Raw genomic sequence first — 27,439 nt, 5'->3', positions numbered from 1 at the left:
TTTTAGAACGCGGTATTCTTCGCAGACTGATGATGTATTCACACAATGACGCAGCAGTCCCCTGCTTTCCACGGTGCGAAGCTTCTATGTAAACAGAAACTCAAGGTCCACGACCACATCCCGTCCCGTTGCTGATGTGGATGCAGCACCGCTGAGGAGCTCCTGTGGGTATCAGGCTATCAGCTCGCAATTGTCAATGCTCCATGTCTCGCCAGTCGCCAAACAGCCGGACTGGAGCCACTCAGCGGGCGGGCGGGCGGGAGCAGTTCTGACTCCTGACTCCTGGTCCCCGTGACGACGGGCGCATGCGGTCCAGCATTTCAACGAGGCTCTAGCACGCCCAGGTCTCATTCCAACCGCCAGTCTAATAAACCCTGCGTGCGTTGACGGCTTCTATCGTAGGACTCATTGTTGGATTTGGACAGTTGGACTCTCACTCGAGTCGCTGGACCACATGTGGATCAATGATCACCACATTCGGCCGGGATTATGACACGAGCCGAGGAGCTGCGAAATTGCTCAGGGCGCCAGCGATCAGATTCAGCACAATGTGATCAAAGGGCAGCACGTCCACGATGCCCTTTTAATTACCGGATGTTCCTACAATCAAGGTATCTCATTGTCCTCAGATGCTAATCTACCCCATTGCCCTTTTTCTCACATGTTTTTGCTCATTCACCCTCGTCAGCACAACACGAAGCAAGCTTAAATCCACCATCGCACAGTAGTCTCGACCCTGGATCTGATGGATCTCGGTGGGGGCGGCCGGGGTTCGGGTTCCAGATGGTGCTTGTGCATGACTTTCTCGCGATTTCGGTTTGGGGATGGCCTCATCTTCGTCACCAATTTTTTTATTCAATTTTTTTATTTTTTTTTCCCCTTTTTTCATGCTCGACCAAAGGCTGAGAGTTGAAGGCCGCGACAGTCTATGCGTGATGACACAAGCAAATTGATCGTCAGGGGAACCCACCACACCTATGGGCGGATTGGTGTCATCGTAGGTATGTTCGAGGCAGCCCATACCTGGCTTTGATCGCCTGAACCTCGCACCGCACAGGGATGCATGAAGATCAGGGCGGAAACCTCGCTCGGTGCGGCATCCCTCCAAATCTTGCTACCATAGGTGCGATGGAAGATTTTATCGGACAGATGATTACAATCAAGGTAACACATCCATTTCACAAGATCAAATTGGCAGAGGTATCCAAATGAAAAGAAAATATTCAAGTCGACAATGCCTGCACGCTCCACCGGCAGTACCGTCAGCCACCCTTGCATTGCAGCCTATTATTATATTATATACTGGGCGGCGGGCCACTGGCTGCATCCGAGGCGTGTGGCCGCGCCCACCCTGACGCTCGTATCCGACGACAATGACAAGCATCAGCCTCCCTGGCGATCCGGGTTCGCATGCCTCTTATGCTGTGCTTCGTAATTACCCGGTGCTGTACAATCGCGCAAGCTCTTGTTGTTTTCTACGATCGGGTTTCAGGAGGGGGAATTCCAGCGAAATATACACGAGCTCGATGTCTAGCAATCTGGCTTGACTTACCGTGGCATTGTGAACAATCCAATGGGGAATTCGTCAATGTTTCATCTTTATCGAGAGTGCAAATAAAGATCAATGCAATGTCCACTTCGCACCAGTGGCAAGAACGACAAAGAATCTCATAACGAGCCAATCCCGTTAGACGTAATTTTTTTTTATCTCTACCGTCGTCAAATAAGCAACGAGTTGATGATCGCTTCTTGGTTCAAAACACTGTTGACTTAAAAAGGGAGAACCAGACCGTGTAGGGTAACCAGGCAGGAACCTTCCGCTGAGTAAGCGGACGGACGGAAAAGGCTTGACGTAATCTTTCTCTCGAACCTCCTCCACTACGGTCTAGTAAAGCGGCAACAAGGGAGAGTCCCAATTGTTTGATCAAAGCTGTTAGTCACATCTCGACAATTGGGAGTGCTTTCTCGGTAAATTTAGGCTGGCGAGAGATACTGACTAACAGCTCTGACTGACTTATAGACCTGACTCCTGCTGCTTTAATACCACAGCCGTGGAGGTCGTCTCCGCTACTAACTGACCGCGACCCTGAGCATCTCTCTACTCTGCCTCAGTATCATTGGCCAATCGACTCATCGACGCAGCCTTGCCAAAAGCGACCAAGCGCGGTCGCGCGCCCTCTCTCGACTCTTGCTCTTGCTCTTGCGCTTCGTCCCAATCCTGGAAATATGCACTAGAAGCATGTGGTGACTTGTCTTGTTCCTTCTTTGCCATCGTCTCCTCAGTTGGAACGTCCTGAGCGAGGATGAGCTCGCCTGCTGCTCGGCCAAGGCGGCCGTCAACACCATCCTTTCTGATTCTGACGGAGGACTCGACGCCACTGCCGACACGCAGCGGCCATCTTGCCTCGCTTCTTCGCTCCCGCTCTGCGACCAGTCTCAACAATTTGCACAGGCCCAAGTCGCAGCAGGATGAGGAAGCCGGTCCCCGTCCTGGTTGGAACCGTGATGATGAGGAAGACATTGGGCGACTGCTCAATGACGAGCACCGCCTCAGCCAGATTCTCCATGGCCCGCAGCAGAGAAGCATGAGCCTTATTGGCAAAAGCAATCCCAGATACCGATGGGAGAGATACTGGAAAAGCGACCAAGATCTCGCTACCATGTCAAAGCCAATGTAAGTCAGACCCAGTGCTGCTCCACTGCGCTGAGCACATCCTCGAGATATCACTCACCCCTTGGCTGACGTTTGATACCAACGACAGCCGCAAATACTATGAGAGGACAAATGACCTCATCCAGCAATACCTCTACATTGATCGTCTGCTGGACTCGACCATTCCCCATGAGCTGCTCAACGAGTACTCGGCCGAGCTCCATGCTTCGGCCTATCGCCCTGTCGACGTCCCAGACACAATCCTGGAAGATGAGCCATCAACATCAGCATCGCAATCACCACCCACCGCCACTTCTCCACCGGCCAACGGCTCCTATGGCACGACGACGCCCAACACATCCAACGCAAACCCCACGCCTCTCCAGAAACGCACGCCAAAGGACATCTTCCGCTCCTCCGAGTCACTCCCTCTCCTCATGCATACCGACGATGGCGATGATGACCACGGCCCCGTAACACCTACCAGGACAGCCACCTCCACCCCTGGACCAAAGCCCAATCTCCCGTGGCTCGAGGATGCCGACCTTGACAGCGACAGCCCCATCGTCACACTCGCCATCTGGATCAACTTTATCGCCAACGCTGTTCTGCTCGCCGCCAAACTCGTCGTCGTCATATGGACACCCTCCATGTCTGTCCTCGCCAGTCTTGTCGACGCCGTTCTCGACTTTCTGAGTACAGCCATTGTCTGGCTGACTACGCGGCTCATCCTCGCCAGCCAGTCGGACCAGTTCACGTATCCCGTCGGCCGGCGACGCTTGGAGCCAGTGGGTGTCTTGGTCTTCTCGGTCATCATGATCACCAGTTTCTGCCAAGTCCTGCTCGAGTGCATCCAGCGGCTCGCGGGACCGGAACACAAGGTGCTACAGCTCGGCCCGGCGGCTATTGGTATCATGGCAGGCACCATAGTCATCAAAGGCGCTGTGTGGCTTTGGTGCCGTCTTGTCAAGAATTCTAGCGTGCGCGCATTGTGAGTCGCCCTCCCACCCTTCTCAGCTCTTGGCCCCTCAGCTAACCGTCTCTTCTCCCTCCTCGTAGAGCCGAAGACTGCAAAACCGACATGGTTTTCAACTTTGGCTCTATACTCTTTCCTATCAGTGAGTTCGCCCACGTGCAAGAATGAGAATGAGAATAGACTGACACAGGGTCAAAGTTGGGTTCTACGGGCACATATGGTGGCTAGACGCAACAGGTGGTCTCCTTCTCTCCCTGTTTGTCATCCTCCAGTGGTCCAAGACATCAGCCCATCACGTTCGGAATCTGACTGGGTTCTCCGCCCAGCCTGACGAGCGCAACCTGCTGCTCTACCTCACCATGCGCTTCGCCACGGCGATTCGCCGCATCCAGAACTTGCGTGCCTACCATGCCGGCGACAAGCTCTTTGTCGAGGTGGACATTGTGCTGGACGCCAGCATGCCCCTCAAGGACAGCCACGACCTCAGCGAGGTGTTGACGTACTTCCTCGAGGGGGTCCCGATTGTGGACAGGGCGTTTGTGCATGTTGACTATACGAGTTACAATGCGCCGACGCACATGCTCAAACAGTCGTCGTCTTCGTGACGTGAGCTGCCATGCGCCGGGGGGAGTGTCTTTTGAATAGCCATGCAATCTAGCACCAAAGCGAATGGATTAAATGTTATATGCAGTTATTGCGCGTCTATTCTACTTATGATGCACGCATCAACAAAGTCAAGGTATTACAAGTATCATCAACGACCCCGGTATCTAGACTAGTAGGGGATGCCGTTGGTAAGAAGCTGAAACTGGTCGTACACACCCGTGCTGTAGCTCGAGGCGCTCTTCTTGATGAGATCCCTCATAAAGTCCGCCGCCTCGCGCTCGCTCCTCTCCAGGACGAACCGGTCCCGGAAGTTCTTGACGCTCTCCGGCTTGAAGCAGGGCAGGCCGCTGTCCATCATGAGCGACACCATCTGGCAGAGCTTCTCGCAGTGCTGGCGGCTGGCGAGGAAGGCCTTGACGCACAGCTCCTCGAACCACTTGAAGCTCTGGTGGTCCGTGGAGCCGCCCATGACGGCCAGCATTTCCTGCGTCAGCTTGAACGGCGCTCGCTCAAACTTGATGCCTCCGGGGGCAATGTCGAAGCAGAAGCCAAAGTCAATGTGGATAATGTGACCGCCGTCGTCAATCATAATGTTGCCGTTGTGGCGGTCCTTGAACTGCAGTAGGAAGGATATGACCGAGTAGGCGGCCATGGACTTGACAAAGTTGTTGCGCGCCTGCTGGAAGCGCAGCGAGTCCTCGTTGCCGTATTTAGAGACGAAGTAGTCGTACAGCTTGTTGACGGCCTCGCGGCCGAGCATATCGCGGGAGATGGAGTTGGGAAGCACGTCAATGACACCGCAGCCAGGTCCCGTGGCGGTGACGCGGTATGGGAAAACCCATACGTCCAAGCCCACGTTGTGGAAGATGCCCCTAAACGCGGAGATCATCTGCAGGGCCAGAACGTCCTGCCGACAATCATCGCCGACCTTGAAGATCGCAGACTGCCAGGCCTCTATGGTGGTTTCGGCGGGCAGACCATTCTCTACTGCCTCTTGAGGGGCGTCGTTAACATCCTCGAGCATCTTGTTGGTCTCCTCCACTCCATTCTTAGATTTCTTGACGCGGAAGGTCGCCATAAAGGGGCATTTGGCGTGGCTCTGTAGAGGTTTGCCCGACTTGCGATCGATCCCAATGACAACGCCTTCGGGGTTACTGGGCAGGTAGACACCGACATCCACCTGGATCTTGCGGAGCTCCTCCTCAATCTTCTGCTTCTTCTCGTCCTTGGGCCGTTCACGGATCGGCTTGAGCTTGCCAGAGATGTCCGTCACTTCGTCAAAGAAGGCAAACTCACGCTCGTAAAAGGTTCGGTCATATGGAGTGAAGCTGTCCACCATCTTCCCCATGACGCGGTCCAGGTCAGGTTTGATCTCATCGGGCACCTGCGCATCGTCGTCCTTGTAGGAGTTGGCCTTCATGTTCCAAATGATTTGGTGAGCGAAGAGCTGCGAAAACTGCGCCGTCTCCAAGATGTAGCGCTCGGCATAGCCCATGCGATCGTAACGAAGGGTCTGCACAATCTGCGGAACGTAGAAGAACGTCACATCGACATTGTGGGATTCCAAGGCGCGCATGGCGTACTGGACCAAGAATGGATGATCTTTGTACCCCGGCGTGAACATGGACACGGCCGTGATCGGGTTGACCGGTTCCCAATAGAGCATGTACTTGAGCGCTGGCGCAGCATCGCTGGGCAATCCGCCATTGAAGATTAGGGGTATTGCTTCTGGCAGATTGACGGCTCGTTCAGGATTCGCGAGAAGCAAAGACCGGATCTCTTTGTGGATGCGAGGCGAATGATACCGCGTGGCTAGTTCGATCGCAATAGCCGGGTCAAGCCCCCATGCAGTGCGAACCTGAGAAGCCAGAGCTGATTCAGCAGCAGACTTGTGTGAGTGATGGGGCATGTGGAAAGCCGAAGCAGACAAAGGACTGATCCAGACGCACAGGCGAGTCTGCTCGTTCTCAAGAAGAAGTTGGAAGAGCTGCTCCTTGGGTTGCAAAGACTTGCTACTACCCACGAGGTTGGCCCCGATGAACGACACCACCTTCAATCCCGCGAGGACATCGGTGATGAGGCGCACCTCTGTCCGCAGCTGAAGCAGATTGCTACCAAAGGACCACTTTGGTGAATGCTTGAACCAACTCAGACCGGCCGAAAGGATCTTGTCTTTAAGTCGCCACTGAGCTTCAGCTCCGATCATAGAACTCGCGCGCAGGACCCTAAGACCGAACAGGATCATAAGGAAACGTAGCTCCCTCGCCATGGGGTGGGGGGCCGCGTCTGTCAGGGCAACTAGAGTCAAGTCTAGCATGCGTAGAAGACTCCTTCGTGTGTCGATACTGCCGAGCCGCGTGGCGTTGAAGTGGCTCGCAAAGAACTGCAACAGGCGTGCATGGGGCGACAGCATGTCGTGTACAAGCTGCTTGCGCTTGGCCAACGCCTCCAGCTCACTGGGGGCAAACTCCTCTTTCAAAAAGAAGGGATCCGGATGCGACAGAGCAGGATTGAAAAGACCAACGCGACGCGTGATGGAGAACTCCCACTGCTGCGCAATCTCATTCACCAGCTTTGACTCCAGGCGTGGGTTCTCATTGATGACCCCAAGCCACAAAGACACTCCCAGCTTCATGGACTGCTTGGTGAAGAGGGCGAATGGAATGCTCACAAGATAGCGCGCAACGGCGGACTCGTCGACATGGCTGCGGCAGAGGAGCGCGGCTGCCCTTCGCAAAATGTCCCGGATCTCGTTCAGCGAGGTCGTCTTCTTACTAAGGATCCGAGCTTCAACGTGAGCAAGCGCGGTGGACGCATTGGCACTCTCAGCTAGGGTGGGAGGTCTCATAGACTGCCTACGACCCTGGGTCATGAAGCTCATCAATTCGTTACCACGATCTGGCAACGTCTCTCCATACCGGTATTCCTGGCGAGTAGTGTATTGAGCAATGAGATCCGAAGCAGTGTTGATCTCGCAGTCGCCGACCCTGTCCAGAGACTGCAGTCGCTGATCTGTCGATGGAATGACAGATCCGAGTTCCAGCGCGAAGGATCTTCCGAGGGAAATATGGCCGTAGGCCCCGTCGTCGCTGAATTCGGAGAGATATGTCTGCAGCAGACCCTTGACGTCAAGAGGCGCTAGATTGATGGCTGTGTTGACCCAGATCTTAGCCTTCTTATTGAGGGTGTCCAGTGTCCGGCGTCTGAACTCGTAGTTGTCGGAAAGCTCTACCGTGACACCGCCGAGCTGCGACCTGAACACGGCGCGAGGGGCATATAGATCGGTCTCGGCCTCAAGACAACTAGTCCACATCAACGACAGCAGTTCGAGGAGAGCAAAGAGGGATGTGCGGCTGCATAAAGCTGAAGGGATGTCGTGGATGATCCGATCAGCGCACAGCAGCGCAGCTTGTTGGACGCGTTCAATGCGATGGCAGCAACCTCGGAAGATTTCCACGAGCTGCTTTGCCGCGTACTGCGCAGAGAACACTGGGTCCGTGCCGTTGAGTGTCTTCTTGACGAACCTGTCAACCACCGTGGAAGCGATGCCTTCCATGGCACTGCTCACATCACCCTTTCGCATGCTGGGCTCCAAGAAGTACGACAACACTTTGGTGCAATCACCAACATCTGTGCGAAGGCTCTCGACCAAGTACGCCGACTGTAGAAAGATGACTTTTCGATAGCTCAGACCCTTAATGTCACCTGCCTTGGCGGGAATCAGTTCGCACAGCTGCTTCTTCTGGGCAGCCTCGCGCTCGCTACTGTTTCCGCGTCTGAGCACCGTGTTGAGCTCAATGTCACTCTCAAGCTGCTCGCTACGCTTCTCAGCGACCAACGGTGGGGAGTGCACCGCAATGGTACGAAGATCGTCGATATAAAGCTTGCCCATGGTGCTGGCGGTGGTAAACCCGTGAACGACGATGTTGAACCAGGCATCGCGCAGCATTTGCGCCAGTTCGTCGTTTTCGACGGGCTCGGCGGCGAAATCATTGCGAGACATGAACACTGCAACAGGGTGCAGCAACTCGGCAATCTCTTCAGCGGCAAGCTGCACGTCGGCCTCTTTCGTGTGTCCATGATAGCCTGCGTCGCCGAAGGAGATGATTGTTTCCAACAAATGCTCCCAATAAATGTCAAACAGCGACGAGTTGCGGCTGACATTGGCCGATATGTACGCGCGCGCCTTCAGCACCGCGGCTTTCAGGTAATCCTTGTTCTCAGCGATGCTCTCGTGGCACGTTCGCGTGTACCACTTGAGCAGTGATTTGAATTCCAGCTGGCCTCCATTCAGAGCCAGGATCGCTGCTCCGGATATAATGTGAACATCGGCGCCGGGATTGACCTTGTTGTACTTCTGTACAAGCATTGACTGAGCCAATGCGGTGATCTTATCGTCTTGACAAGTCTCGGCAATGCAGCAAATAGCGTGAACAACGTACTCATACGCCATGACGCTCCCGTCCTCGCCGAATCCTGTAAAGGAGATAGTGCTGCCGACTGATTGGCGATTGCCGTACATCGGGGCGAGATTGGCGTCGCCCCCAGCAGTCCCATTAATCTGGCCATTGGACAAGCTCGCCTCTGCTTCGGGACTCAAGATGTTGCCAAGAGAGTACAGAGTACTGATGACGGCGTCCTTAGAGAGTGACTTTAAAACATACGCCAGTGATTTCGAGGCGACAGCGACGGTTTCACTGGGGGGAGCACTCTGGACCAAGAATTTTGGCAACAATCGACTGATTGTCGGCGTGAAGGATGGAGAAATGTGGCAGATAATGGCCAGTGATCGGACAACGACGGATGCCAGAAGGTGGTCGTCCACCTGCTCCGGCTCTCCCAAAGACTCTTGGAGCCAGCCTAGCAGCGTGTCCACGTCAGCAACTTCCTCATTAAGGAGGGAGCAATTTAGAAATGAGACAAGCGCTGCAGCCTTGGAGGCATACGCGAGACGCTGCTCAGAAGGACTGCTCATTCGTAGGTAATCCTCATTGTTTTCCATATGGGCCATTTGCTCGATGGTGAAAGCTGCGAACACTTCCACCGAGGCCAGGTCGTCTTCCGTGTTTGGGGGAAATTCCTGGAAGATGTTGCTACCGCGCGACATCAGCACATCCAAGATGTGCGTGTCCTGTAGCTCGGCGGCATTGGCAACCAGGAGCGACGTGCTTGTTGCCAGAAGAGACATGAAGCTGCGTTGCAGAAGCATGGCGCCCAAGGGCCGGTCTAAGTGTGAGTAGTGACGAATAAGGCGTCTCCATTCTCGCACCTCTCTCTCATGGCTGTGCGAATTGCGAATCGTAGACAGGGCGGCGTTCACAGCTACTAGGAAGCGCTCGGATAAGATATGTCGCACTTTTTGCACAAGAGCCAGTCGCCCATTAGACCTCCAGAAGTCAGCCTGTGCGGACGCGGCATCCATGAACCCAAGCAATGCAACAACAATGGTCACGGTGCGAATAGCCTCGTCGAGTTGGACATTGTCGGGGTCCGCATGCGGCGATGATAGAACTGTGTCTGTAGCCCTAGTACAGGTATTCAGGAACGACCAAACACTGTCCGTGACAGCGCCCTGAAGCTCGCTATAAGCTGATCCTAGCGACAGTAAGGCGCCCGTCACATGGAAGGCAAGCGATTCGGTCGGCGAAGGGTCAATCTTCCGGAAGAACGGCGATGGGATGAAAGCTTGAACCGGCGCCTCGAGGATATATGGTGTGAGCTGGTACGACAGTCGCTGCGCACTTTGCGCGTTTTGGATGTTGGGCGCTGTCTTGCACAATGCTAGGAGAACCTCGAATTCGCGAATGGACTATGGGAATATTAGCGCCCCCAAGTCCGAACCTTTCTGCACAGCCAGACCAACCATGGGAACTTTGCCGAGCGAGGTCGCAGTTTTACCACTGTGGGAGTAGTCCCTTGCCTTGCCCGTGGCATGGCATGCGCGGCAAAGCCTGTCCAGGTCCGAACGATCAGCCGGGGACGAGCTTCCTGCAGAGAGCGAGGCAATCTTCAGCAGCGCCTGAGCGCGGATATCGCGCGTCATCGTGGAGAGCTGGACGACCAAAATCAACAGAACGCTTCAAACGGTGGGAAAAAGGCAAATAGGCCTGGCTTGTTCGCGCGGTAGCCAGGCTACCTTTGGCAGACGTACTGGTAGTTTCTCGAGATGACGACCGTTCAGGAGAGGGACGGACCTTCAATCACGGCCAAGCAAATGTGGGTCTATATCCGCTTAGTCATTTCAGCTACCCCAACCTCAAGGCGGCCAAGCTTGACGCGTGCTTGCGGCAGCCTCATAGCTTCGCTGCATCCCACGTCGACCTCCAACGTCAACCGTTGCCAAAGCCCAAGGGATCGCATTCGTTCTACCACACCGCAAGCCCGTCACCCTTCCACGACTCGATCTGATCAGTACGATACTAGCACCCCATGTCAGCCATGTTCAGCCAAAACCCGGTGATGAACGGGCCCAACTACTCGTTCTCCGATGCCCCACGAACCAACAATGGAGAGTTTCGAGAGCATCGCTTCAATCCGTGAGGGTACTTCCCATACCGTACCTATCGGCATCCAACTAACCATGCCAAAGCTACTCTGACAACGGCGGTTCTACGCTAGCTATCGCCGGTGCGGACTTCTGCATAATGGCAGGCGATACCCGACACACCAGCGGCTACAGCATCAACTCTCGCATGGCCCCGAAGGTATTCCGCATCGGCGGGAGCAACTCTGACCAGTCCGATGCCACGATTGCCTTGTCCGTCTGTGGTTTCGCTGCCGACGGCAACGCCCTGCGCGACCAGCTTGACACTGTCTGCAAAATCTATCGCTATCGTCATGGCAAGCCCATGAGCGTCCACGCCTGCGCCAAGCGCCTCTCCACCATCCTGTACAACAAGCGCTTCTTTCCCTACTACACGCACGCTATGCTGGGCGGCATCGACGAGGAGGGCAAAGGTGCGGTCTACTCATACGACCCGGTGGGCAGTTATGAGCGGGAGCAGTGCCGTGCTGGTGGTGCTGCCGCCAGTCTGATCATGCCCTTCCTCGACAGCAACGTCAACTTCAAGAACCAGTATGTGCCGGGTAGTGGAGTAGGCCATGAGCTCAAGGAGCGGGAGCGCCACCCTCTCTCCAGGCCTGTGGTAGAGACAATCGTCAAAGATGCGTTTGACGGTGCAGTTGAGCGTCACATTGAGGTTGGCGACAACTTGCAGATGATGGTGATAACAAAGGATGGCATCGAGGAGATCATGTTGCCTCTGAAGAAGGACTAAAGCTTAGTTGGAACTCAATCAGGCATGACTCAATGACGAAATATTTTGATGACTGAATTTCCACACATCTGGTCTGACTGGCTTCACACAGACCATGTTTGAGGGCTTTATTAAGTTTCGGAGAGCATATTTTGGCTTACACGTGGTGAAGCAGCCTTCCAAAGATATGTGGCTTGGGGCCAGATAGACCCTCTTGCCAATTGGAGACCGACGACGATGGAAGCACAGTAGAGTGGCGAGGTGTTTGCGTACAGAGGAAACTTTACGCGGTCTCGTGAAAATGCCGGTGCATCATTACCAATCAATGTGAGTTTGTGAAGACTGTTCGGCCGGCCACATGGAGAAACTGCAGAACCGCATCTCAACCGCCATGAGGGGGGGCGTGTTGCCAGCCTCGAGTCACGGAGTGTCGGGACTTTGGGCGGACGCCATCCGTTCCGAGCTCTAAAAATGATACATTCGCGTATTTGGTGGGGGGATAATTAAGAGTCTACCAAGACGGGACAGTGATGGGCCGCAAGCCACGAGCTTGACTTTGCGTGTTGACTCATGAGAGGCTTGTCGACACGCGTGACAGTGGCAAATGTGCTGGCTGTCAGCCTGTCACTCGAGGACGGCAACAGAATCGAGGCAATGCGACTGGTCAATGGCACGAGCTCGTGAGGGTCTCGAGCTAAGCTCACGAACTCTATGCCGGCAGCTTTCGCGGAGCCCAAACATCGAAATCTGTTTTTGCCACCGAGCAATACGACTAATTACGCCTTTGTTGCACTTGGAGTCTTGGAGTCTTGGAGTCTTGGATAGAATTGGGGCAAGAGCCTCGGCGGTGGCCGATGGGTCCCCTTTCGAGCATTTTGACATCAAGTTCGAGGAGATGCGTGCGGCCATGACAGGAGAAGAAATATAATTGGCCAGCCCTTACGGGTCGTCGAACCCGGGACAGGATGCAGAACATCGGGCAGCGGTGAAGACTCGGTAAGGTGAGGCAAAATGTTCGGCGTTTGCTAGCGGGAATGTGGCTGGAGACTAGAGCGGCACGCACCTCCACAATTCCCCAGATGAGGACCTCTTGCTGTACGGCCTACCCTAGGTATCCTTCCGTGAAGAGGATATATCATGAAAATCAGTACAGGGTCTCTCTCGTGGGCAGTCTATAGCCATCAATAATTATTAGGGTTGGCAAGAGATACATTTTTCATTCCCCCCGATATGAGTAGAATTTCGTAGGTCATCGTTGTAGTACTCCGTACTGTAGATTTATTTGCTCGATCCCCTAATTCACGACTACAAGTACGAGAGGTGCAAAAACGTCAACGTTCATTGGCGGCAAAGCTCCAATTCTCGGGCTACCGATGGCTCTCGCCGATTTGAACTTGCCACGATTGCGAGAGAAGCAAAAGGAAAAGCGGCAGTGCATTTCATGCTGGCCTTGGGTGTAGCTCTATTTCAGCCCGCAAGTACGTACTCCAAGTGATGCGAAGCTGCACTGCACTTGAACATTATTGGATGCTATATACGTATCAAAAGAGACTCAATTTCTGTCGCGTATCGACACTGTGAAACCATGACACTGCCGCGAGTTTCATCATTAGAATATTCTTTCGAGGCCTTTGATGACCGCATCTGCTAGGCACTGCCAAGATGAGGTCATCATCCAATCCTCACAGTCAACCACTGCACAACCTGAGGTGGATCGTGGACCGGAGTACGCACAACGTAGCGCAGGTGAGAGACCGTGTCCTGTGTCTGATCGTGATCCAAGGATTCTGGTACCTGAAGGTCCTGAACATGGTCCCCGAGTCCCAGATCGTAGCCTATCATGATCAGTGCTCGCGGTACTCTGCGTCCCGAATGCCCCAAGGTCGTCACTGACAGTTGTATGTCGTCATCACGCAATCAATGGTCTTTCGGGCTCTAGTCCCCTTTGGGCAGACATGCCCCACGAGCCCGAGCGACAACGCGGTTGGAGACTTGGAGTTATTGCGGCGATAAGCCGCAGAATTTGATGCTGGTATCCTTAGGCTGCTTGTGGGTGGTATTGCGTTGAGACGAAATTTCACCGCTTCTCTTTGTGAATGCTCGCCTGAGGCACGTCAACCTCTCGTCGTTCATTTAGTGACTGTCTGATTGTCGGTTGGCTAACGGCGACGTTTTGTGCGGGGGACACGTGACACGAGGCGAGGGGACATTCAACCAACAAAAGCCGATCCAATTGACATGGATTGCGATCTACATGCAATAGCTCACAGGGTCAATATTCATACGTACTGAGTACGTATTCGGAACGAGACGTCATGGGCTTATGCTGAGCCCACTGCGGTACACGTACAGCTGTCGATAGTGCGTCTCGCTTGCTAGGGGTTGACGCTAGGGCATTTGAACAAACAGCGTTGAAAGTTTGTTTCGATACTGAAGTGGGAAAGTACCGCCTTAGTAGCTATCGGCGCACGGAGCAGAGCGCACGAATTACTCTTGTACAACGGTAGCAAGTACGGATAGCCTACTAGTAGTGACTTATGAACCGTGGCGATGGTTTGCTCCGGAGAACTGATGGGCATTTCAAGACGGTGCGATGGCATCCCTGCCGCGGCACCTGTGACCTGACATTTCGACTCTGACGAATTGGTGGGATGCTGCCCCGGAGACAAGTGGATTGATAGGGTGGCTTGGCGCAGAGCACAGTTTAGTGTGCATAATTTCATGGCACACAACCGTAACGCCGAAAATCCGGGCGTGCGAGCACTGGGTAAGATCTCACTAGTAGCATCCCGGGTTGGTATAAATCTAATTTCTTTTCTTTACTGAGCAGATAACTTTCATACAATTGTCCTCGCAGTTGTGTTAGAGTATACGCAGTCGTCACGAGGTGCCGGACCGTACACTGTACGGAGTGCGTCGCGCACAGACAGTTGTAGTGATGACGTCGTGGCGCAGGGGAGGGGGGCTCTTGGAGATGGTGGTTTGCGATCGGTGAAACAATTTCCTCGATTCTGTGAGGAATCGAACTTTCATTACAGCCATTCGGATTGGCGAAGGGCCAACGCCGATCATCTCCATTGCCTCCCCACTCGCACATGTGCCGCAACGTCACCTCATTGCGAATTGGGCAGCCTCGTTGTGGACGCGCACCGCAGTCGACTTTTGTGAAGCCTGCGGTGGCTTGTGTTGCGCAAGAGGGTATACGATGACAAATGGGGGTGTTTTCTCTTGGCCAGGGTATCCAAAGTGGCGAATTGCTACGGTGCTGAGGCTTTGTCGTAGTGTCTTCGGGCTGGTAGCACCTTGACCTAACTTGGTAGCAGTCGCTATCAGAAATCAACGAAGAAAAGCAACCGCAGTAACAGCCATGCTCACTGCAGACAGCCAGGCAGTGCCCTGTCTAATATTTGCCACAAAGGCGCATTAGGCACTGCTGGGGAAAAATGGTTGGGTGAGGACGTTCGTAGACCGTCTCTCACAATTGCCCACGATAATGGGAGAGAGACGGTCCATGCTGTCAAATTCCAAGTTCTAGATCCGCCGCCACAACCATCCCCCCCCCCCCCCCCCCCCCGCCCAAGTGCCAATACCGTCCAGACGGCAGGTTGGAAAGGTGGCTTGTGGGCGGACCCGTCTTCCAAGTCGAGACTCGGTTGCCGGAGCGCTTCGGCCGGGCGCGCGTTGGATTGGAGGCTTTGGAGCAGCTGATCAGGTATCAATTTCATCCATGACTTTCTGCGCCACATGGAGGCGTCAAGGGTCACTGCACAAGGGCCAAGGGTCCATCGCTGGAAGTACACAGTAGCTTGGCAGGGACCCTTGATTTCAGTGGCGAATGTTCCATTCCTGGCGATGTGGTTGGCAACCGACGTGATGTCGTCGCCTCGAGGACATGACTGGGCAGGACGTTCAAGGTTCAGTCGTCAGCCTGTACGGATACTGTACAAGCGAGTCCGCTCGGTCCACCCCACCCACCCCTGGATCCCCTAGTTTCCGCCGCTGGGTGGTATTGTGGATGTTCGCTCTTCGAAATCTGCTCTGTTCAGATCCTAAAGTTGATCCCGCCCTCTCTTACGACCACACCTTGCGCCGGACATCACAGACGCCCAGGTCCCTTCGGCGCGCTTCCACGGGGACCACACCCACCCACGCCCCTGGGTGAGTAAGTACGATTGTTGGCCATGCAGGTCCTGGATTGGGCCCTTGGAGGGCTACATGCACATCAGCCTCCACTGTCCGCCTCGAATTGCAGCATGGAGCACTTGGCATGCTGGCCGGAAGGTTGTTTCGACCTGCCTAGCTGTGGGACGCCAGCTTCCGTGAGTTGAATTGGCCACTAATAGCAGCCTCTTGGATAGCTTGGCCCAGTAGCCCTGCGGATGCCGAGCGTGGACCCGTGGGCGTTTGTTGGCTGGGGCCTCTCCAAGCTCAAGATGGCATTTGCCTCCCATAAATGTTCTCCAGGAACATGTGGCTTGGCTAATAAAAAACCATCATCTCCTCGTCCTACTGTACACTGTGGCTACCAGTTAGGCCAAGGGTGATACACTGTCATTCTGGACGGGACATTCTGTGCGGTACCTACCACCAGGATCTTCCTTGTTGCATCCTGCTCAAATACCCTTTCTCCTTCACAAACATCAATTAGAGAAGCTGTGCCGACTACTAGTTGTTTAGACACCATCGCGTGTCGTCCTCAACCTGCGTTGGTGCGCCACTAAACGCACATCACATCATCAAGTCGCAAGGGTCATCGTTTATGATCCTGGGCTGCATGATTCCAGTCACTTGTACACGGACAAGACGCAGGCCACGATCGCCATCACGTTCGTCTACACGCCAATTATATCACTTGGCATTTCCCCTTATGATCTAGTCCAGGCTCTCTTACATTCGCCTCATCCTAGGATCTCGAATTCATACACACTGCCACAACACCCTCTTTACCTACCCAGTTATTCCCAGCTCCTTCCGAGCAGCACAAGTCTTGCGTAGCACTACTGCGTGGTGAGTCCTCATCTCCATCACACTTATCGCTGACTTTCTGACGAGAACCTGTGAACAGTTGAAAAGCTTAGCGACTCCTCTGCTTTGGGCCGGACTCGCGTCGTTGACTGGCGAGCAAGAGACAGAGCTCGCCGTTGCTGTCCAACAGTTGAAAAGACCCCGGGCTCCAGACCAGCTTCCAGGGTTATAGACCTGCTGCCGAGCACAATACTACTACACTGCTGCAGAAGCACAATTCGCCTCGAGCACGCCGCGCCTTTCAACACGATCCGATACTTCGATCTTCACCAGTCCGAACAGCTTACCCACTTGTCGTGGCACTGTGCCTGAGTGGCAATTGTTGCTAAGCAACAGCAACATTTCTCTTCCACCCTGTCTGCGGACTTACTGAGACCCTCGGTGAAAGACAGGCCCCTGTCTGCCCCCAACCCTCAGCGCATCTCATTTCTTTCCAGTATAGTTCAAAAGCTATACACTGGCGTTTCGGGTTGTACGAACAACAATTTGCCGGCTTCCCCAAACGCAACCTGCGAGGCGTGATGGGAGATTTCGCGACATCCGGACCGACGCTCGGTACCGAGCACGACGAACCATCAACAACGACCACTTCAGCTGCCGAAAAGACCATTGGCGATGTTCACCCCACTGAAAAAGAGCCACTCTCTACGGTAGCAAATGGCGCCCAAGCTGATCCCGCAGCTTTTGCCAACCAACCGCATGGTGGCCATGTGTCTCACGGATCTCAGCAGCAGTCTCCCTACAATATGGCACCCATGGCTAGCGCCTTACCGCGAGGGTGTCATAGAGGCGGGCAACAATTCCCACAGAGTGGCCAACAGCGCTTTATACCGACTGCATCGCCCCCTGTGATGCACCAGATGGACCATACGGGGCAATATGGTCCGTCCTCGCCCATGGGTATGGGCAACCATGCATATTACGGGTCACAGCAGCCCCATGTATCCCAATACTATGGAGGAGGCCATATGCCTCCTGCGCATGCTCATCGGCAAAATATGAGCTACTACCAGAACCAGATGCTTATGGGGCATTCACAGCCAGGGTACTACTATCCTCAGAATGTTCAGTACGCGCCACCAAATCAAAGTATGCAAGCCGCCATGTTTTCAGGGCAGTACATGCCCACGAGTCCGACGACGCCGATCGATCCACGAGTAACCATCAATCACCACCCCGATCCACGCTGGTCGGCACAGGACAGAAGAGGCCCAGGTAGGAGCGCTTGGGCAAATGGACAGTCACAGAGGACTAACACCGTCGCAGATGAGCAGGATCGGCAACAGACGAGCGCTGTGCGCGGGCCGCCAAGGAAACCTAGACAGAGTGGTGAGATTGTCCACCTATCTATGACCCATTCCCCAATGTTGACGATGACAAGGCCACGCGATATGGGTCGGCAACCTGCCACCACAAACTGAGCTCATGAGCCTCGTGCATCATGTATGCCAGGAAGCTCCGGGCCTCGAGTCGTTGTTCTTGATTTCCAAGAGCAATTGCGCCTTTGCTAACTTCAAGGACGATGCAACGTGCGCGGCCGCGCAGCAGAAATTACACGATTCCAAGTTTCAGTCCGTAAGGCTCGTAAGCCGCTTGCGAAAGAGCACGGTCGAGGGAGCCGGTGGTGCGACGGCACCAACGGGGCCAGCAGGTTCGAGTACAGCCTCAACGTCGACGGTGCCAACGGACGAAGACAACACTACTGCCAAGCCCGAGACACCTGAAGATTCCACTGGGGAGGAGCCTCAGACTACACGTCCGCGTCAAACCGTAGCCGATGGGGGACAGCAAGACAAATTCTTCATCTTGAAGAGCTTGACCGTGGAGGACCTTGAACGGAGTGTACAGACAGGCATGTGGGCGACACAATCTCACAACGAGGACACGCTCAACAATGCTTTCAAGGTACGTGGCCCAAGCCCCATTTTACTTTGAAATGCTAACTATTACCAGGCGACGGACAATGTATATCTTGTCTTTTCAGCGAACAAGTCTGGCGAATATTTTGGATATGCTCGGATGGCTTCAGAGATTAACCAGGACCCCGACGCCGCCATTGAATTTGCCCCGAAAGCGCAAACGACGACCGATACCGATTTGCCAAAGGCTATCCCGACCGAGGCGACCGAACATGCACCCAGCGGACGTATAATTGACGATTCTGCGCGAGGTACAATATTCTGGGAGATTGAACGCGACGAAGCAGAGGACGAAGAGGATGAGACACAAAATAAAGAGACGGACGAGGAGGAGGACCAGAAGACGTGGGGTAAGCCCTTCAAGCTAGAGTGGCTTTCTACAAATCGACTTCCCTTCTACCGAGCGAGAGGGTTACGAAACCCGTGGAACTCGAGCCGGGAGGTGAAGATTGCAAGAGATGGAACAGAGCTGGAGCCTGCCGTGGGCAGAAAGCTCATAGGATATTTCAACCGATTCCCGAGCCATACACAATACGGGCAGCCCATGAGGGCGCCCATGGGAATGGTACCTGGGTACCCCCAGATGAGGCTGTATGGGTCCTGAAAGAAGCACAGTGCTGCATGGAGGTGAAGGAAAGCATACACGAAGCGTCATCGCGGAAGTACAACGACAAGACCCTGCGGGTCACGGATCTTTCTTTGCAAGAGCATGGTCCGGCTACCATGGTTATGATGGGAAGGTCTCGATTCTCTGGAGCATTGCACGGCTTGAAACGAATGGGAAGCAGGCGTTGTATAGGGGTGCCGGTTGACTGCATTGCGAACACGATACGTACACGATACCACAAATCTGCAGATACACGGAATATGCATTTGATTTACGACTTTCATCTTTGTCTCTTCGGACGTCTAGCCGCACGGCGTCAGAAACAGAGGCTGTCGAGTCGGTGACCGCAATCGGCGGCATTCCGTCTGCGAGAGATGAACCGGCCTGGTTGTTCGCGGAGTCTGCAAACTTACCTCACCGGAGACCGCTGACATTGGCATCGAGATGTTGTTGAATCTCATCTCGTCGCGACGGAATGACGATGATGGTGTCATGGTCCTCCAAAGGAGGCGTGTGCTATGTCGCATATGACGCACATTGGTGAAGGCCTTGGGAGTGTACGGGACTTGATGTGGAACAGTCTAGGTTTCGTCAACTGCGTGTCGCACTGCGTATCGTCGTCGCCGCGCCTACCGCAGCGAGGTCAAAGTCTCATTACGTGCGATTGCCGGGAACAGGCGACATGGAATGATCCCACTACGTACAGCTCACGGTGTCCGTCGACTGACGAGCACGACTCTGCAGGTGGACGTCAGTGTCGTCATACGTCTGGATCGCGCGATTATATGATGTAGCTGCAAGCGCCTTGTGGGGATAGCAGCCGATATATCAAATTAAAAAAAAAAAGCAGAAAGTGATACAGCCTTACTGTGCAATCATCAGTGCACTCACGTCATTTATTATTACTGTAGCTTGTTCACGGTCAGAAATTTGTTACGTGTACACCATACGGTGAACAGGGGCGGTCAGTGTCCGGGGATAACCCAAAGGACTGGCACAGCATGGGGTCCTTGAGACTACCCGGTTGGTCTAGACCTACCCTTCATGTAGCCTACCGAGATCGATAGAAGTATTGCTGATTAATGATGTATTTCATGTCAAAGCATTTATCTGTTAGAGGTGATTATGTAAGGCAATTTACCAGGTATCCGTAATGGGGCTGTACATCGCTGATTTGATGGGCTGCTGGATCACGAACTACTTTCGGTCTAGTGTATCTTCCACCTCTGCATGCCAACTTTTGCCTGCGCGACTCCGCGAGCGCGCTGAGAGCGTTGTCGTTGCATCAATTGCGCCGAAATGTTCAAGAGCCAGCCGAATGCTCTCATAGAACGTAATTCTAGTCGTTTCTCCTACCTGGTCATTACAGAACGAGTGCTTTGCGCAAGTGCCCAAAGCGCTGCAGCTGTGAGTTTCCGAGGGGGTGCCAGAATGTTCCACCACATTCTGGTCGCGCAGCAGGTTGGCGATGCTCGCTCAGCGCAACATGCCAAACAAATTGTCAGATGACCCGAATCTTTGGTGCGTGCTCGTAACTTCTAGATGATACCACAGTAAATTTGGTGTAGTTCAGATGACAATCATGGATTCTTCCTGCGGTTTCCAGCTGCTACGGCTGGCGATGGCTTCAAGTATATAGCAACGCAGCGAGCCCTCACAACCCGATCTTCTTTTCTCTCCAGAACAACAGTCACAAGTACAACAAGCCTTCAGAACAACTTCTGCGACCACTCTTGAACGCCACTCAACAACTACACTCCTCACTAAAACAACCACTCAAACCAACAACCAGCACAATGGCCTTCTTCCCACGCAACTTCTACACCACCTCCAACGACTCCTCCTTCACTCCTCTCTTCCGCCTCCTTGACGACTTTGACAGCTACAGCCGTCAGAACGCCAACGATGGCACCCACCCTTCTCGCCCTCGCTCTCAGCTCGCTCCCTTCGCGCCCAAGTTTGACATTCGCGAGACTGCTGAGACATACGAGCTCCACGGCGAACTCCCCGGCATGACCAAGGAGAATGTCAACATCGAGTTTACAGACCCCCAGAACATGCTCATCCGCGGCAAGGTTGAGCGCACCTACACTGCCGGCACCTCGCCCACTGGCACACACGCCGTGGAGAACAAGCCCAACCAGAAGACCATCTCCAGCGGTACCGAGTCGCCCAAGTCACACAAGGCCACTGTCGAGGACGCTGGGCAGGAGGAGGAAGGCTTCACTTCCGTCGACAAGACTGATGCGGGCCACAGCGGCGAGTCCCAGGCTGTCCAGAAGTCGGCCGCGCCCCAGCCGGACCGCGCCAAGTACTGGCTCTCTGAGCGCAGCATTGGCGAGTTCTCGCGCACCTTCAACTTCCCCGCGCGCGTGGACCAGGACGGCGTCACTGCTAACCTCAGCGACGGCATCCTGAACATCACGGTGCCCAAGGCCAAGAAGCACGAGGCGCGCCGAATTGCTATCCAGTAAAGGGGCGGCGCGAGAATCGACAAGTGCAACATTTTCATCCAAGAACACACACACTCATCAGCATTGCGAGGCGTTACTGCGAAACACTCTCTTTTCGGCCGGATTCTGAGTTTGGGCGTTGGTCAGCAAGACACTAATGGGATCTGTCGTCTTCGCAGGCACACTTTACTCCTACAATACTAGCTAGCTCTGTACACCAATTCAAGAACTTCAATAACTTCATATAATTTTGCATTGCCCATGTGATGACCGTTAAGTACCTAGAGGATTTGAATTCATATAAATATCAAATTAGTATCCAGCTCTCAACTTTGACTTGTTCACGTCTTCCATTGATGATGATGATGGATACGCCGGTTGCCTTGGTTATTGATGTCACGTGAGTTGGCGTTGACGTGTGGCGATAGCTCTTGCCCCACGGCGCGTCCACGCGACTGTCAGCACCAGGACTTTCCAGGCTTCCATCTTGACTCCTCACCCCTCGTTCACATCACTCACCTTGAATCTGTTGAATCACGTTGAACACACTCTCCCATTACGCAGGTATTTCGATCCGTCGCAATGAGCCAAGAATATGATGAGGCTCAGGCCGGTGAGGAAGCCATGGACGGCCCCGGCGCGCCCACGCCACTCTCGGCCCTCGAGGTAAACAGCGCCCATTGTCAGGAATCCCAACTTGTGCTAACGTGTTTGATTTCAGGGAGTCGCTGGTCTCACCAAACGTGACATCCAGCTTGTGGTCGATGGTGGCTTCAACACTGTGGAGTCGGTTGCTTACACACCACGACGAACGCTTGAGCAGATCAAAGGCATTTCGGAGCAAAAGGCTGCCAAGATTCTTGGAGAAGGTAAAGCACCTCAATTCAATGCACGATCGGACGCTGACTATAAACAGCCTCCAAACTGGTCCCAATGGGCTTCACCACGGCTACCGAGATGCACCAGCGTCGAAGTGTGCTCATTTCCATCACTACAGGGTCGAAGAACTTAGACACGCTTCTTGCTGGTGGTATCGAGACCGGCTCCGTGACCGAGCTATTTGGCGAGTTCAGAACGGGGAAGAGTCAGATTTGCCATACCCTCGCGGTCACTTGCCAATTGCCATTTGACATGGGCGGCGGCGAGGGGAAATGCCTCTACATTGATACTGAGGGCACGTTCCGACCTGTCCGTATGTTGGCTGTGGCCAATCGGTTTGGGTTGTCCGGAGAAGAAGTCCTCGACAATGTTGCCTACGCTCGTGCTTACAACTCGGATCATCAGCTCCAGCTCCTCAACCAGGCATCGGCCATGATGTGCGAGACGCGATTCTCTCTCCTCATTGTCGACAGTGCCACATCACTGTACAGGACCGACTTTTGCGGCCGAGGTGAACTCTCGAATCGCCAAACTCATCTTGCCAAGTTCATGCGTACGTTGCAGCGCCTGGCGGACGAGTTTGGCATCGCTGTCGTCATCACTAATCAGGTCGTTGCTCAAGTCGACGGTGGACCGAGTGCAATGTTCAACCCTGATCCGAAGAAACCAATTGGAGGCAACATTATCGCCCACGCCAGTACTACCCGAATCAGTCTGAAGAAGGGACGTGGTGAGACCCGCATTGCGAAGATTTACGACAGTCCCTGCCTTCCTGAGGCTGACACATTATTCGCAATCAGCGAAGAGGGCATTACGGACCCTGCCCCCAAGGATGTGGAGAAGGACTGAGCCAGTGATCATGTTTCGTTGTCTCCGATGTAATGAAGGGTTGATGACATGGTGTTGGTACTGCATGGCTTGCGGCGTTATGTGTAGGGTGTTTTCTCTGGGACCGATAATTCGCAAAATACATCGCTTTGACATTGATCGTGAAAATTTCTTCCCGATATTGATATCTCAAGGATCGATATAAGAAATGCAACCATGTGTTGCGGACAAATGTTGAGAGGCTACAACTCGAAAGTTGAAGTTTAGCTGATTGCCATATTGGGCTAGCGTGCCGTTTGGAGCGCGGTTTGGTCTAAATTCTGCCGCCATTGACATCCAACGCGACCGCAAAACATCAACTCACGCCTTCACGCACTCCACTTCCCATCTTCTCGCCCTTTCTCGACGCAATTGTCCCCTCGCTACATGGAGGCGCAATGGACACAGGCGAGACACAGTATCTCTTCAAAGAGACCCGTCTAAACCTCGAGCCTCCCTCCGCCGCATCTGTTGTCAGCGTCTGCGTCCCTGCGAACCACAAGCCCACGAGGGCCACGACCGAAGACGAGTCGACTTTTCGAGCCAGGAACCTTGCGAGTGCCTCGTCAATCTATCACAGAAAACATCATGACTCGCCACGCAGCTTCTTGTGGCGCATCCTAGATGACGGAACCACGCTGAGCATTCGGGTTGTTGATGTTGCGCGGCGGGACAAGAATACGCCCGATGCGCCACTGGTCCTGAACTTCAATTTCGCGACGCCGATTCTACCGAACTGTGTGGTGCTTGCCGATCCGAAAGAGCACGATGCGCTTTGTATCTTTGTCATTGATGAGGCGCGGGTGTTGTGGACTCTGACGTTGAGGCCTGACACTTTGCGGCGGCGGACGGCTGTTGACGCTGCGTTGGGGGATGTCGCGAAGCGCCAGGCACCTACAGGGCTGTCGACCAAGTACCCTCATCGCATGGTGGCCGTCAATTCGAATATGCTACTAGTCACAGTGAATGATGGAGGCATGATCCGCTTTGACCGGTCTATATCTGATTCTGGTGAGCACTACAGAACCTGCGGCGGGAGAAGATCGCAAACTGACAAAGAGCAGCTGCTGGGCCCTTGTGGAGGGAGTCGTTCTTCAACGTACAGGGCTGGAAACAGAATCTGAGGAGTCTTCTCCCGTTCCAAGGCAAGCACACCATTCGACACGGCAAGGTCAACATGGAGTACAGCGCAGCAACCGCTCTGAAAGTCACATCGCTGGGTGTCGAAGACTGTCTATACGCAGTGACTGTTTGTCTCGACCATCGACTGCGCATCTGGAACGTCGGCGACGGCCAGATTCTGCATACCGGCGACATCCTCGATGTAGACCGCGAGCCTCAGGATGTGGGAAAATTCGTCATTGACCCTGCGCAATCCAACCTCGTTCAAATCGTTGGCCGCACCCGGGGCCAGAGGATATGCGCCACCTACTCACCCATCGGGGCAGGAGAGTTCAAGTTCTGGAAGATTGTTGCAAAGGGAACCCACAGCGTGGACATCGTCGACCTTTTCCCCGACGCCAGCCTTGTGCCTGTCCTGCCGTCCTCGGACGTGTGGACGCTGGCTGACTTCGTCTTGTCCTCGCCTGCCGAGGGCATCATGAACTTGTGGACGCTCTGGAAGAACAACATGACGTACAAGGTGCAGCGACTGCCACTCGATAGGAAAAACATGGCACGTTCGTGGGAGGAGAGCTGGGAAGGGGTGTTTCTGGACACAAGCGCGTGGCCACCGGCTTCGTCTGGGCCGAATGATCCAACTGATGTCACCGAAAAGTGGTTGAGTACCATCCTCCAGCCAGGAGCATTCACCAAGGCGACCCTCAACACCGCTCTGGCAATCTACGAGCACGGTCTGGGAACGTCAAAGGAGAACATCAAAGGCAGGGGCATTGCAGAGGCCATTTGCACAGTTCTAGGCTCGACAGCGTCTTTGGAAAGGGGCCCTTCAGGATCCATTGACTACGAGCAATTCCGATCGTCCAACGAAACACAATGGCGGCGGTTCTACAGACTCCTGGTGGAGCTCGACAGACAACGAGGCGAGGCCATCAGCTTGTCTGTCGATCACGAACTGGACACGGCTTGGGTGGTGTGTGCCGATCTTGTCTCAGTGGTCCACGATTGCAGTGCATTGGAGAGGTTGTATTACAATGCCGGGACACCTGAGGAGGGGCAGGAAGACCTGACAGCACTCATCAACGCAGGGCTGTCATTTGTTGACGGCTTTTCTGACAACTTTGTCCAGCTGTCAGAGGCTGCCTTGCGCTCAGAGCTCTTTGAGGAATCGTCCAGAACTGACTTGGAAAGGATTCAGTATTTCTCAGACAAGTCAGGGTTCTGGCGAGGCGTCACCGACGATGACTGTGCCCAGGTTGTGGATGCGCTGGGAGACAATTTCAAGATCGTCACCGAGGAGCTGTGTGGGGAAGTTTTGGACTTGATCAGAACGCCCAGTGACTCACACAAGCGAGCCCAAGTGCCCTTGAGCGAGTTTGGACACAAGTTGGCGCTCAAAGGCGTAGAGTACAGCGTTGAGCTGTACTGGAGGGTCTGCTTCAGCCAACTGATTCTGCTTGTCCACATGGAGTTCGAGTTCGACAACGAGGAGGATGCACTGCATAACCGCATAGCCGTCGGGCAGTTCTACCGACGTCTGTTGATTGCCCTCAGGCGCCTGGAGCTTCTTAGGTGGCTTGGACGCACCGATCTAAGCGTGCCCGAGATCAAGGACAAGGGCATGTCCGGTGCGTCGTCAAAGAGGAGCGCAGAGGAGCCTCCTGTCGTGACGGCCTTGGAAGCGAACGTAGGCCAGCTCTTCGACTTTCGCTTGGTGAAGAAGGGGTCACTCGCCGCCAATCTGACCGACCTAGTGGCGGATATGTGTGCCATTGATAGCGAGATCGACATCCCCCCGACACTCATCCAGTGCAACTTCTTGCGCCACCAAAGGGCGGATTTGGCTCTGGAGACGGCACCCTTCTGCGACTACGAACCTTTCTCCGTGTATGTGCAGGGACGCGTGTTCTTTGCCCTGCAGGACTTCAACGCCGCAGCCACGCAATTCAGGAAAGCAGCTATTGGGCTGAGTAAGTTGTGAATTTTCTCGGATTAGACACGAGGACTAATGATGCCAGGTTCTACCAAGCACAAACTCTCCCGCCAAAGCGTCGGGCTATTGAACGAGACGGACTGGAAACTTTTCAACAACGGACCGGGCAAATACTATTCACACGTTGTTGCCCTGTACGAGCAGCAGAGGGCTTACTCCTACGTCGTGGACTTTGCCCGCCTAGCTGTCCAATTTCTCGGCAAAGAATCCGAGAACGATTTGACAAGGACAGACATGCTGAGCCGCTTGTTCAACGCCGCGGTGGCCACTTCGCAATTCCAGCTCGCGCATACGACTCTGCTCTCGCTGCAGGATGGTGCTATGAGATATTCCAACCTACGAAAGCTTGTCGACCGTATGTGCCAAACAGGCCACAGCAATGAGCTTGTGGCACTTTCATTCCCCGCCATGCAGCAGGATGTCGATGATATCCTCACGCAGCGGTGCCAGACCTCGTTCGACGTCTTAGACGGGTTCCCCTACCACCAAGTACTCTACTCGTGGCGGATACGACACGGAAACTTCCGTGGTGCTGCGTCTGTGTTGTTGGACCGCATACAGAAGCTCAAGATTGCCGGAGAGGGCGACAAGATCACTGGGGACGACGTGCTCGACACACCTGTCACAAAGCAGTACCTGCTCTTGATCAACGCTCTGAGCTGTGTCGAGGCAAAGGAAGCCTGGGTGTACGACGAGGGGGTATCGGAAGGCACTGCTGCGGGTCTGCCCGCCAAGAGGACGGTGGTGTCCCTGGCCGACATTCGCAAGCAATATCAGGACGAGCTGGACCGGATCGCCTCCATCCAGAACAACCAATTTGAATTTGCAGAGGACGACGTGATGGAGCTCTCATGAATGGAGAGTGCTGTAACGCATAGAGCATCGGATGTATGGGATTGTCATATTGTAGCTTAGGCGGGTTTAGATACCTTTCGGAATGGACAACAGGTCACACACAAATTGGGGATCGATTCACGACACTTGAAACGCTCTTTTCCACGGGCTACTACAAGTGTAAGAACGGCTATCTGCTTTCCAGTATATAATATCCCTCCGTGACGCCAGTACCCTATGCTGAATAAAGAA

General features: G+C 54.1%; 8 protein-coding genes across 8 annotated transcripts; 7 read left to right on the top strand and 1 right to left on the bottom strand.

The window, feature by feature from the left end:
• The first annotated feature begins 1,365 nt into the window (after positions 1-1,365).
• Positions 1,366-1,908, top strand: F5Z01DRAFT_657943 (uncharacterized protein). The gene has a single exon (XM_046263672.1). It carries the CDS (start codon positions 1,411-1,413, stop codon positions 1,672-1,674), a length of 264 nt encoding a protein of 87 aa, XP_046117592.1. The 5' UTR covers positions 1,366-1,410; the 3' UTR covers positions 1,675-1,908.
• Positions 1,894-4,305, top strand: F5Z01DRAFT_657939 (cation efflux family-domain-containing protein). The gene is made up of 4 exons (XM_046263671.1): positions 1,894-2,674; positions 2,763-3,644; positions 3,713-3,771; positions 3,828-4,305. The coding sequence occupies exons 1-4, from the start codon at positions 2,304-2,306 to the stop codon at positions 4,232-4,234; spliced, it is 1,719 nt and encodes a 572-aa protein (XP_046117591.1). The 5' UTR covers positions 1,894-2,303; the 3' UTR covers positions 4,235-4,305.
• On the bottom strand, positions 4,306-10,452 carry F5Z01DRAFT_657936 (uncharacterized protein). Its single transcript, XM_046263670.1, has 2 exons — positions 10,099-10,452; positions 4,306-10,044 (listed from the first exon to the last, which is right to left on the bottom strand). Exons 1-2 carry the CDS (start codon positions 10,276-10,278, stop codon positions 4,405-4,407), a joined length of 5,820 nt encoding a protein of 1,939 aa, XP_046117590.1. The 5' UTR covers positions 10,279-10,452; the 3' UTR covers positions 4,306-4,404.
• Positions 10,453-10,664: 212 nt separating this feature from the next.
• Positions 10,665-11,512, top strand: F5Z01DRAFT_623368 (nucleophile aminohydrolase; the record flags this gene model as incomplete). Its single annotated transcript, XM_046261315.1, has 2 exons — positions 10,665-10,771; positions 10,825-11,512. 2 exons carry the CDS (start codon positions 10,665-10,667, stop codon positions 11,510-11,512), a joined length of 795 nt encoding a protein of 264 aa, XP_046117589.1.
• Positions 11,513-16,565: 5,053 nt separating this feature from the next.
• F5Z01DRAFT_151911 (YT521-B-like domain-containing protein) lies at positions 16,566-19,300 on the top strand. Its single transcript, XM_046257735.1, has 4 exons — positions 16,566-17,731; positions 17,783-17,845; positions 17,898-18,421; positions 18,470-19,300. The coding sequence occupies exons 1-4, from the start codon at positions 17,038-17,040 to the stop codon at positions 19,037-19,039; spliced, it is 1,851 nt and encodes a 616-aa protein (XP_046117588.1). The 5' UTR covers positions 16,566-17,037; the 3' UTR covers positions 19,040-19,300.
• A 1,564-nt stretch (positions 19,301-20,864) lies between these two features.
• F5Z01DRAFT_657889 (hsp20-like protein) lies at positions 20,865-21,738 on the top strand. The gene has a single exon (XM_046263669.1). The coding sequence runs from the start codon at positions 21,055-21,057 to the stop codon at positions 21,514-21,516; it is 462 nt and encodes a 153-aa protein (XP_046117587.1). The 5' UTR covers positions 20,865-21,054; the 3' UTR covers positions 21,517-21,738.
• A 45-nt stretch (positions 21,739-21,783) lies between these two features.
• On the top strand, positions 21,784-23,549 carry F5Z01DRAFT_708794 (putative RAD51 protein). The gene is made up of 3 exons (XM_046266463.1): positions 21,784-22,161; positions 22,217-22,364; positions 22,412-23,549. The coding sequence occupies exons 1-3, from the start codon at positions 22,078-22,080 to the stop codon at positions 23,221-23,223; spliced, it is 1,044 nt and encodes a 347-aa protein (XP_046117586.1). The 5' UTR covers positions 21,784-22,077; the 3' UTR covers positions 23,224-23,549.
• F5Z01DRAFT_151916 (nucleoporin Nup120/160-domain-containing protein) lies at positions 23,432-27,314 on the top strand. The gene is made up of 3 exons (XM_046257736.1): positions 23,432-24,252; positions 24,306-26,330; positions 26,379-27,314. Exons 1-3 carry the CDS (start codon positions 23,640-23,642, stop codon positions 27,206-27,208), a joined length of 3,468 nt encoding a protein of 1,155 aa, XP_046117585.1. The 5' UTR covers positions 23,432-23,639; the 3' UTR covers positions 27,209-27,314.
• The last annotated feature ends 125 nt before the right edge of the window (positions 27,315-27,439 follow it).

This window comes from Emericellopsis atlantica, assembly GCF_019669845.1.
Source record: "Emericellopsis atlantica unplaced genomic scaffold F5Z01scaffold_16, whole genome shotgun sequence".
In the NCBI taxonomy this organism is placed as follows: domain Eukaryota; kingdom Fungi; phylum Ascomycota; class Sordariomycetes; order Hypocreales; family Bionectriaceae; genus Emericellopsis; species Emericellopsis atlantica.
This window is presented reverse-complemented; position numbering and strand designations above follow the sequence as displayed.

Coding starts and splice junctions, on each gene's coding strand:
- F5Z01DRAFT_657943 (XM_046263672.1), top strand. CDS start 1,411: ATGCCTCTTATGCTGTGCTTCGTAATTACCCGGTGCTGTACAATCGCG.
- F5Z01DRAFT_657939 (XM_046263671.1), top strand. CDS start 2,304: ATGAGCTCGCCTGCTGCTCGGCCAAGGCGGCCGTCAACACCATCCTTT. Junction 2,675..2,762: donor GCTACCATGTCAAAGCCAAT/GTAAGTCAGACC, acceptor TACCAACGACAG/CCGCAAATACTATGAGAGGA. Junction 3,772..3,827: donor CTCTATACTCTTTCCTATCA/GTGAGTTCGCCC, acceptor ACAGGGTCAAAG/TTGGGTTCTACGGGCACATA.
- F5Z01DRAFT_657936 (XM_046263670.1), bottom strand. CDS start 10,278: ATGACGCGCGATATCCGCGCTCAGGCGCTGCTGAAGATTGCCTCGCTC. Junction 10,045..10,098: donor CGCTCGGCAAAGTTCCCATG/GTTGGTCTGGCT, acceptor ATATTCCCATAG/TCCATTCGCGAATTCGAGGT.
- F5Z01DRAFT_151911 (XM_046257735.1), top strand. CDS start 17,038: ATGGGAGATTTCGCGACATCCGGACCGACGCTCGGTACCGAGCACGAC. Junction 17,732..17,782: donor ACAGGACAGAAGAGGCCCAG/GTAGGAGCGCTT, acceptor ACACCGTCGCAG/ATGAGCAGGATCGGCAACAG. Junction 18,422..18,469: donor CGCTCAACAATGCTTTCAAG/GTACGTGGCCCA, acceptor AACTATTACCAG/GCGACGGACAATGTATATCT.
- F5Z01DRAFT_657889 (XM_046263669.1), top strand. CDS start 21,055: ATGACCAAGGAGAATGTCAACATCGAGTTTACAGACCCCCAGAACATG.
- F5Z01DRAFT_708794 (XM_046266463.1), top strand. CDS start 22,078: ATGAGCCAAGAATATGATGAGGCTCAGGCCGGTGAGGAAGCCATGGAC. Junction 22,162..22,216: donor CGCCACTCTCGGCCCTCGAG/GTAAACAGCGCC, acceptor GTTTGATTTCAG/GGAGTCGCTGGTCTCACCAA. Junction 22,365..22,411: donor TGCCAAGATTCTTGGAGAAG/GTAAAGCACCTC, acceptor GACTATAAACAG/CCTCCAAACTGGTCCCAATG.
- F5Z01DRAFT_151916 (XM_046257736.1), top strand. CDS start 23,640: ATGGACACAGGCGAGACACAGTATCTCTTCAAAGAGACCCGTCTAAAC. Junction 24,253..24,305: donor CCGGTCTATATCTGATTCTG/GTGAGCACTACA, acceptor GACAAAGAGCAG/CTGCTGGGCCCTTGTGGAGG. Junction 26,331..26,378: donor GAAAGCAGCTATTGGGCTGA/GTAAGTTGTGAA, acceptor TAATGATGCCAG/GTTCTACCAAGCACAAACTC.